Raw genomic sequence first — 9,557 nt, 5'->3', positions numbered from 1 at the left:
ACCCAGTTTTTTTTAAACAAAAAAATTACATGCTTCGGTATAATTTCAATAATATTTGAAAGCATACGGTGTCGAATATAAAACTTAGGGAAATTTCTATAGTGTAGAAACGTCATTAAGCATAAAGGCTTGAATTTCAGCCATATAAAACTTACAGCCTTGTCAAGACTAACTTCAGAAACACATGTTTGAAGTTGTTTCAAAGTAGGTAGACGTGCAAAATTTTATAAACCTAAGACATAACTTAAACAGTTGCACCAAAATCGAATATATGTACGTATGCAAATAATTCGATAATGTTCCAAGCTCAAACCAATGTGTCACAATCCTTTTAATGGGCCAATACCAATGGGCTAACCGGTTCATGGCATTATTAATCCAAAATACACAATGCAAGTTGTTGTTGCAACCAAGAATATACTCCAAATTTCATAGCCAGATGATGTCATTTATAGATTTCCAAAGCTTAACCACAAATGAATGGAAAAGATTTCCATGGAGTAGGATAAGTGGGACCCTCTTAAAAGAAATCTTCTACCAGCCTTACACTTTCCACCCCATAATTGCCAACACAATCTATTGAATCTAAGACCACCCCACTCACCCACCCTACCCCAAGAAACTACCAATGAGCCTCAAAAAACAAATCTTTGGAATAAATATTACACAATGAACTTTTAAGTGAGAAAATTTATTGATTTCAAGAAAAGGGAATTCCAAGAATAACACAATGGCAGCATCATCAGCAACAGCAACAGCAACAACTTCATTCTTATGTGCTGCAGATAAAAAGACTCCTTTTTTATGTTCTCTAGACAAAAAGACTCCATTTTTATGCCCAAAAAACAGCACAAAGAAAAGGTCATCATTTCATGGAGGAGTTAAGTGCATGGCAATAGAGACAGCTGCAGGTGTTACAGAAACCAAGAAAAGGAGTGGTTATGAGCTGCAAACTTTAACAAGTTGGCTATTAAGGCAAGAACAAGCTGGGGTTATTGATGCTGAACTTACCATAGTTATGTCAAGCATTTCAATGGCTTGTAAACAGATTGCTTCTTTGGTCCAGCGATCTGGCATTTCTAACCTTACTGGAGTCCAAGGTGCTGTCAATATTCAAGGAGAAGATCAGAAGAAGCTTGATGTTGTCTCTAATGAGGTTTGTCTATCACCATAGTACTCTGTCTATGTGAAGTTATTTACATGAGTTTAACTTCTATAAACTGACTATCAAGTCACCTAACAAGAAGTGAATTTGTAATCTGGACAGTGAGGTAGGTTATTTATTACAACAGATTAAAATATATTCATAGTATAAGGATTGTGTACAATATCAGTGTATATAACTTACATCCTATATGGAGTTAAGTTATATAGATTGATGGTGTATAGAATCTTCACGCTATCAGTGTAATTTAACCAGCTATAGCAGGTCCTTATTCTATTTTCCAGGTTAGTGTATCAGGTTTACTACGAGAAATTGTATATTGCTATAGGTCAATTGAACCAGACGGTTTAAAATAAGGATAATTACGTTTTTGGACCCTTCAAAAGAATAATAGCTAGCAAATGTATGGTTTTGTATATTAAGTATAAATATACATATAACATACATATTGTATACACAAGATATACATATAATACATGATCAGTGTATAGGCATTGTATATATTGGCTAGCGCCCGTAATTAATTTTGGCCGACGGGCCAAAAATTAAAAAAATCCCTTTAAATTATCTATCTGTTGTCAATGCACAGAACTTAAGCTCATAGAACATTAATGGTATGACATTAATGTGCTTCGTTTCTGAAAGTTGAGTGTTTTTTGGAGGATTGAACAGGTTTTCTCCAATTGTCTAAGGTCGAGTGGAAGGACTGGGATTATAGCATCAGAGGAAGAGGATGTACCAGTGGCAGTGGAAGAGAGTTACTCGGGCAACTATATTGTGGTGTTTGACCCTCTTGATGGATCATCAAACATTGATGCTGCTGTGTCTACTGGTTCTATCTTTGGAATATACAGCCCGAATGATGAGTGCCTCGCTGATCTTGGAGATGATACTGAGGTAATCACCAAATTAGATAGCCTTCCTTTGCCTCCAAAAGAGAACTCTAAGGGGTTGTTTGGTAGGGTTTATAAGAATAGTACTGAATAGGGTGTATTAGTAATGTTATGTTGGCATTAGTTTTTATAGACTGGTTGCTTTGTTTTATTAAATAACATGCATTGCATAATTTCTAAATAGTACTGAATAGGGTGTATTAGAACAGGAACAGTACTGGTATTGTTAATGTCATGGTTTACTATATATAAGAATAGTAATAACTAGGGTGTATAACTAAAATACAGTTATACATAGGTTGAAAACACTACCAAAAAGATAACATACTAGTATTTTTATCTCTAATACCTCCTACCAAACGACCCCTAAATAGCTACGTTTTGACTTGTGACAATGAGTTGTCTTTAACACATAATGGACAGAGAATAGGACCATTTACTGCAATGCTTCTTATATCTGTGTGATGTTTTCAATAGTCGATTGAACCTTTGATGCATGTATTTTTCCACTGTAGTTGTGAGTTTGGCATTAGACAAAATCCATTCGTTACATGTAAATAGTTAACCACCGATTCACCAAATATTTGTCCAATATTGCAGCTTGGCAATGTGATGCAGAAGTGCATCGTGAATGTATGCCAACCAGGGAGCAACCTTCTTGCAGCAGGCTACTGCATGTACTCGAGCTCTGTGATTTTTGTACTCACTTTGGGAAATGGCGTTTTTTCCTTTAACTTGGATCCAATGTATGGAGAATTCGTTCTGACCCAAGAAAACGTCCAAATACCAAAGGCTGGAAAGATATATTCGTTCAATGAAGGAAACTACCAGCTCTGGGATGACAAGTTGAAGAAATATATCGATGACTTGAAGGACCCTGGCCCTAGTGGGAAGCCTTACTCCGCAAGGTACATTGGTAGTTTGGTTGGTGACTTCCATCGGACTCTTCTTTATGGTGGCATTTATGGCTATCCTAGAGACAAAAAGAGCAAGAATGGAAAGTTGAGGCTTTTGTACGAGTGTGCCCCCATGAGCTTCATTGTGGAACAAGCTGGTGGCAAAGGATCCGATGGACACCAAAGAGTTCTCGATATCCAACCAACTGAGGTAAGAACGTGATAACTGATAAATATGTAACCAATAAGCGTTTATCAGTCAGTTAATTTGGTGTTTCTTTGGTCTGTAACTTTGCAGATCCACCAACGGGTTCCATTGTACATTGGAAGCACAGAAGAGGTTGAAAAATTGGAGAAGTACTTGTCTTAATTCAGAAATCAAGGTGAAAGTGGAAATCAAGTTTGTGTTGATGTGACCACTTTCAGATCATTTTGTAAGCAAGACAAGACTGAATTTGTAACACTCTTAAAGAAATTCTTTTCACGAGTAATTATAGGTTCTTGAAAAGCTTTGCAGTGATTCAATTCATAAAACAATGTCAAGGTTTTTCCATTATGCCTTAAATCTGCCATCCTCTTTCTTAAAGTGGTCGTTCTCTTTTTGTTATTTCTGTTGGGGAATAAACGGATAAATGGACCAATACAGATTACCAGCAACTCAACTAACTTCATACTCTGAAACATTGTAAATTACAAGACTAACAAAAGAAGGGATGAATCCTGAGGAGCTTAGACCAAGAAGCTGCAGTAACCAAGCACTGAACTTGGTTTTGTATGAATGTGAATTGAAGCCCATTTTAACAAAAACCATGACAAAGTCCATCATAGTTCTGAAAATTATCGTCTGCTGGTTTTTTTATCATTCAAATTCCATTCGAGTTCAATAATTCATCCATCTATTTCTAATAAAAAGCATTTCTTGACACTGTTGATAGATCTGATACACGGATACTGTCTTAACCACTGGCTCCATTTTCAGACTCTGGTACCAGATGAGAACTGTCTTTTAAACATTGATGACGATTACACATCATTTCAGCACAAATTTAAAGAGGAAAGCAAATCACCCTCAAAAATTTGAAAGGCATTGTTGTTAAGAGTGATAATTTCAATTTTACCAAGCCAAAATTGGAGTGCTTAGTGAGCAAGTGCCTGCCAGGGAGCAATTTGGTAGCCGCAGAGCAATCTTTATTCAAGTTCAGGGGTCTACACACTCGCTGTATGAAAATGAATGTATGCATTTACATGATCCAACACATGTAGACTTTGTTTTGCACATTAAGATAGTTAAATGCCAAAAGACTGGATAATTTGGTTTGTTTCTAACCCATCAAAGAGGACAGACTTTACATTTTCAACTTAGAAAATACACAACAGTGAACGTCAAATAATGATTCTAATACACCACATTCTGACCTTTATCTTATGAGTCCATAGAGGACATAAATCATTCATTTTCCCTCATTGCATATTCAATTGCAGACCATAAAACTTATTGGATGCATAGAAGAGTTGATAAGCCAGGAGACTTCCTTGCATGAATGCTATTTCCAGATAATCAGATATTTCTCATAGTCAAATTTGCTATAAGCTTCTTCATGTCTAATAAATTTATACAAATTCCTAATATGTTTAGCAACAAACTATATATAATCGACATTCTGGCTAGGACTGCAGCTGTTAATTCTATGGAAACAAATCCTAATCCAATGCATTTACACCCTTTTGCTAATGAATGAACAGTCAATATGTAAAACTAATTTGGTAAATCCAGTTGTTTGCATAAATCCAGTCAACTGTGATTAATTAAGGCCTTTCAGCGTCAGTAGTCATCAGTGTACGAATTTGGACAATTTCTTGCACAAAGTTCTCCTAATCCCTCAAGCTTTTGATACTCTTAACTGCAAGAAATGACAAAGTCACGGAATTATATTTTCAGTTTGTACTTTTACAAAATGAAAAGGAGAAAGCAGACAGTCGAAGAATTACCAGGGCTTAAAACTTGGATGCATTTAGTTACTGATTTTGTAGTGGTCACGGAATCTGAACCTGAATGATCAATGTGAAAAAATCAAAACTCTTTCAATAATTTCAATGAAACCAGTGTACAGTTGATTTCATAGTCAAGAATCTCCTTTTACCTAGTAAATTCATGTCTTGCTCTGAAAAGACTTCAGTAACTGTCGACGAAATCTGAGAAGTCATCTGGTTTCCATCAGTATTGACATTTCCTGATTCATCAGGTGACCTGTGCATTAAACATCAAATGGAGACTCAGAAACCATTCCTAAACTTGCATTAGATCAAGGAAACTACGAAAAAATCAAGGCAGGTAACCTTACCCTGAAAAAGAATCTGGGGAAGAATGCAATGTTTCGTGGCAAGAATAATCAATCCCCTCTCCATCAAGGCCAAAATCAAATAGTAGTTCAGAAAGATTAAAGTCCACCCCTAAAGCATCTAAATTAGGCAAATCTAAGTCAAAAACATCTCCTTCTTTCTCAGATTCAGATGTCGAGATCATGTCAGGGCCAGCTGTCATTTCTGAATTACATGGCATGTTATCAGGGGCATCAAAGTCCAGCCTACTTTTTACTTGATCTCGCCTAATAGGCCTCTTCAGGTTGGTCTTTACTGGTGAGGATGTTGAAATGCAGTGATTTCTTTCTATGGAGTAAAATATTTGTTTGGAAGGGCTCACTCGAATTGTTTCTGACGAGATGATTGTGCAATTGGTGGCTGTTACACGAGACGGTGTAATATTTTTGCTGGAAGTAGCAGTTGAACAAACTTCCAGTGGAGAGATAGATTTGTCAGTTTGGGATGAAGATGCTTTTGGTGGTGTTTTAGGGCCAGAAGAATTAGTTGGAGGGGACTGAATGGGCTGATTGAACAAAGACTTGGCAACACTAGATCCTTGAACTGGTCTCTTATCAGATGAAGTTGCAGGATCTGATAACTGAACTGCAGAATCATTCACAATGTTGTTGTGTTTAGCAGAACTTGTTGGTTGTGCGTCTGTACTAGAATCTGCAAGAAAGTACGATAATATGATGTCAAAATATTAAGGACATTTCACATGAAGTGACAAAAGACCACCTTCAAATGGATTTACCTTTAAGTGACAACTGGTTAGTGATCAAGTGTTTACGAGATCTCTTGGCAGTTATGGGAGCTGCAGAAACATCTTTGAAGCCTTTTCTTTTTGAGGTTGACGGAACAGAATTTGCATTAGAAAATTTCATGGTATCTAGAGCAGTGTTTGAAGGCCTTGATGCTGACATCAGAGCTGCAGTTTTGTATGCGGAATAATAACCTGATAAAAGTAGTACATATAATTCTTCAGGCAAATAGTAAAGTAGTTATCCAAATTCTGGCAAATATCAATAGACTGGTCAACAATGACATCCAATACACAGCAAAGCATATCTTTCTACGAACAAAATTACGTACTGTTTCTTGAAAATGATCATGAGCAATCGGTGACAGTTCTGCAATCCAATCCTTCTTTTGGAGATTTTTCTCTTTAGAGATGAAGATGGTGTTGCTCTAAGGCCAAAATATATGCTGCATGACTTCAGTAAGGAGCTAAATGCAGTCTAGCAAATAGATGTTTTACATCCTATTGCATACTAGTAAATAATGGTCACACAAATGCAAAGACTAATAATTTTGGGAGAACTATGCCAAAAGATTATGTTTACCTATTATGGTTTATTGAAAGAGAAATAGGGATCCAAAATTCTTCCAGTTCCTTCCACATGTTCAGGTAATAATTTAAACTTTAAAGCAATTGAAATTAGAGAAAGTGCAATGATCAAATCTCTCTCTAGTCTCTAGGAATGTAGCTTCTGCAGATACAACTGCACCTTTTATACATCTAATATTTTTAAATATTACACAGAGCCTACTATCATATATAGTAATGACTAATGAGTTTAGTGGCACTTCAGACCAGCTATTTTAAGATCCTGAATCAATCTGCACATTAGTACTAAGAACTTTGATAGGAAACTGCTTCAGTTTGATGTAATATCATGTTACAATTAGGATATTGAGGCTGTGGTATTAAAGCCAATTCTCTTACTTCGAGAATAAAAAACTTGAAGTAATACATCTAGCTTGTTTTTACATTTCATGTACCAAACAAGATAGTATCACAAGTACAACAACACAGCAGTCATATAAACTAAGAAAATAATTTAGACAAAGCTAAACAAAAAGGTCGAATTCGCACCTGATGTTACTGGGGAAGATCCATTAACTATGCTTGGCAAAGCACCTGTTTGGGGCATTGAAGAAGCAGCAGCAATTGAGGAAGGCGGCGTTAAATTCGCGCTAGCATTGTAAGCATTCATAACATGTTGCATCCCATTTAGTAAATTCTGAACGCGTGTTTTTTCATGATCCAGTCTACACTTTTCTTGATCCAAAAACACTTTCTGCTCTTTCAAATTTATGTACTCATCCAACATATCTCCTAAACTCAATAAACTCCTTGGCGCCTATTCATTATCACACAAAAAAATTCCCAAAAACAAAACAAGGATTAACCAAAGATAGAGACAGTAATTCACCTCAATTACACAGATAATTTATCAAATTAGATTATGCACTCAGTGAATAAAACCATTAGATTCTAACTAGAGTTGACTACAAACACTACAAATATAATTTTATCAAAATCTTTAGAAATATGAATATAAACGCTACAAAAAGTCATCATTTAAATAAACCCTAAATTCTAACTAGAATTGATTACAAACACTACAACTATAATTTATCAAATTTTTTAGAAGTATGAACATCTATTAGACAGTTGCACTCAAATTCTAGATCCATCCATGTAAGTAATATAATGTCAATTCATTAGGTATACTAAATTATTCCTAATTTATCAGAACATTTATATACATGTAGTATATATATTAACCAGTGCACACAGTAATTAGCAATTCAAAATCCTAAACCAAACAAACCAATAAAATGCTAAGCTATGTATCTACCTCAAATAACATTGATAATTAAACATATTTTTTGGAGAAATATATACATATTAGATTATGAACTCAGTCGTAGATTCTAACTCTAATTGACTAGAAACACTACAAATTCTCATAATTTATCAAAAAAGTTAGAATATACTATTACATTTGTTTTGGTCCAAGTATATACTTATTAGATAGTTGCACCTACTAATTTCAAATCTCTTAGATTCATCTCTGTAACAAACATAACGTCAATTTCATACATGACATTAACCTGTGACCACAGTACGTAATTAGAAAATTGAACTCTAAATTAGACAAATCAATAAAAATGAGTAAAAGCTATGGATACCTCATTAACGGGAGACTTAGCGAGAAGATGCGAAGCTTCAGACCGGAAAGTGGTTCTAGTTTCAGTAAAACTATTATCAGAGAGGTATCGATCTACGATGAAGGCAATTTGTACAGGTGTAACCTTTCCTTTACCAATGTTGTTTTCGTTTTTTCGTGATTTGCTTTGTCTACCCATTTTCACTTTCTAAATCTGGAAGAGGGAAATAATGAGGGAAGAAAGAGGATTGAGTATTTATAAGAGCTGAGATTATGGAGGGAAAGGTTAGAAAAAATAGAGGGAGAAAACGAGGGAACGTCATGAAGAAGAGAAAACGCGGGAGTATTCGAAAAATTTAGGAGGAAATATGACAAACATCTTTATATTTTATTTTTTGGGAAAATGGGCAAATATGCCCCTCAACTTTTGCGATTTTTAACAGATATATCCTCATTAAAAAAAATGGTGCATATATACCCTGTCGGTATACAAATTGTGCAAATATACTTTTTTCGTTGATGGAATTTTTTTAAAAAAAATAGTTTATTTCTTAATTAAAAAAATATCACGTGGCTTTCAAAAAAGAAGTCTACCCAATTTTTGTAGTAAACTTATTTTTCAAAAGCCACATGGTAAATTTTTTTGTGGGTTGGGTCTGGTTCGTTTAAAGAAAAGGGTTGACTTATTTTTTTAGAAAAATTTACTTGGCATAGCTACTTCTAAGAGCTATTTATGGATAATAACTACACTTTATATTTACTAGTGTAGCTATCTGCACTTTGCGCGATCATAAAAAAAATAATAAAATAAGTTGAATACTAATGTTACTAAGTACTTTTATAAAAGGGAACTAATTTTTATTAATCACACATATTTCACAAAAGAGAATCCATAAAAAAATGTTTTAGGTTAAATATGAAACAACTTAAATAAGAAATCAGTATACGTGAACGTAAAAAATAAAATATTAAAAGAAGAATTAATGAAAAAGAAAAAATACTAAAATTAGTGGAATGGAAACTTGAGATGTGATTGCTTTTTTCTTCTTCCATGGAGGCCCTTATCTTAATTATATTTTTAGTACGATTTCTCGACACTTATGCTTTCACATTTTGTATTTCTCTAAATAAAATAAAAAATAAACTAAAAGAAGGAAATTAAATAAAATAAAAAAGCAATTTAATATACCCTATCTTTTGTGAACAATTTCCAAATCGTGCATATAAGATGCATACTCTATAATTCGAGCTGCTTAGTTTTTCACATCAATATTTTCCCTATTCC

General features: G+C 34.4%; 2 protein-coding genes across 2 annotated transcripts; one reads left to right on the top strand and one right to left on the bottom strand.

The window, feature by feature from the left end:
- Window positions 1–586: 586 nt before the first annotated feature.
- LOC132057039 (fructose-1,6-bisphosphatase, chloroplastic) lies at window positions 587–3,540 on the top strand. Its single transcript, XM_059449479.1, has 4 exons — window positions 587–1,156; window positions 1,838–2,062; window positions 2,659–3,165; window positions 3,253–3,540. The coding sequence occupies exons 1-4, from the start codon at window positions 731–733 to the stop codon at window positions 3,322–3,324; spliced, it is 1,230 nt and encodes a 409-aa protein (XP_059305462.1). The 5' UTR covers window positions 587–730; the 3' UTR covers window positions 3,325–3,540.
- Window positions 3,541–4,473: 933 nt separating this feature from the next.
- LOC132057038 (cell wall protein RBR3-like) lies at window positions 4,474–8,471 on the bottom strand. The gene is made up of 7 exons (XM_059449478.1): window positions 8,295–8,471; window positions 7,192–7,459; window positions 6,070–6,270; window positions 5,297–5,984; window positions 5,096–5,202; window positions 4,944–5,003; window positions 4,474–4,855 (listed from the first exon to the last, which is right to left on the bottom strand). The coding sequence occupies exons 1-7, from the start codon at window positions 8,469–8,471 to the stop codon at window positions 4,827–4,829; spliced, it is 1,530 nt and encodes a 509-aa protein (XP_059305461.1). The 3' UTR covers window positions 4,474–4,826.
- Window positions 8,472–9,557: the final 1,086 nt, after the last annotated feature.

The sequence above is a fragment of the Lycium ferocissimum genome, chromosome 5, assembly GCF_029784015.1.
Source record: "Lycium ferocissimum isolate CSIRO_LF1 chromosome 5, AGI_CSIRO_Lferr_CH_V1, whole genome shotgun sequence".
In the NCBI taxonomy this organism is placed as follows: domain Eukaryota; kingdom Viridiplantae; phylum Streptophyta; class Magnoliopsida; order Solanales; family Solanaceae; genus Lycium; species Lycium ferocissimum.
The sequence above is the reverse complement of the archived record's forward strand: the minus strand, read 5'-3'. Positions and strand labels throughout refer to the sequence as shown.

Bases quoted from the DNA above. Each gene is read 5' to 3' on its own strand.
- LOC132057039 (XM_059449479.1), top strand. From the start codon at position 731: ATGGCAGCATCATCAGCAACAGCAACAGCAACAACTTCATTCTTATGT. The intron at 1,157-1,837 runs GTTTGTCTATCA...AGGATTGAACAG, and splicing joins TTGATGTTGTCTCTAATGAG to GTTTTCTCCAATTGTCTAAG. The intron at 3,166-3,252 runs GTAAGAACGTGA...GTAACTTTGCAG, and splicing joins TCGATATCCAACCAACTGAG to ATCCACCAACGGGTTCCATT.
- LOC132057038 (XM_059449478.1), bottom strand. From the start codon at position 8,471: ATGGGTAGACAAAGCAAATCACGAAAAAACGAAAACAACATTGGTAAA. The intron at 5,985-6,069 runs GTAAATCCATTT...ACTTTCTTGCAG, and splicing joins TAACCAGTTGTCACTTAAAG to ATTCTAGTACAGACGCACAA. The intron at 4,856-4,943 runs GTAATTCTTCGA...CATTTCTTGCAG, and splicing joins CATCCAAGTTTTAAGCCCTG to TTAAGAGTATCAAAAGCTTG.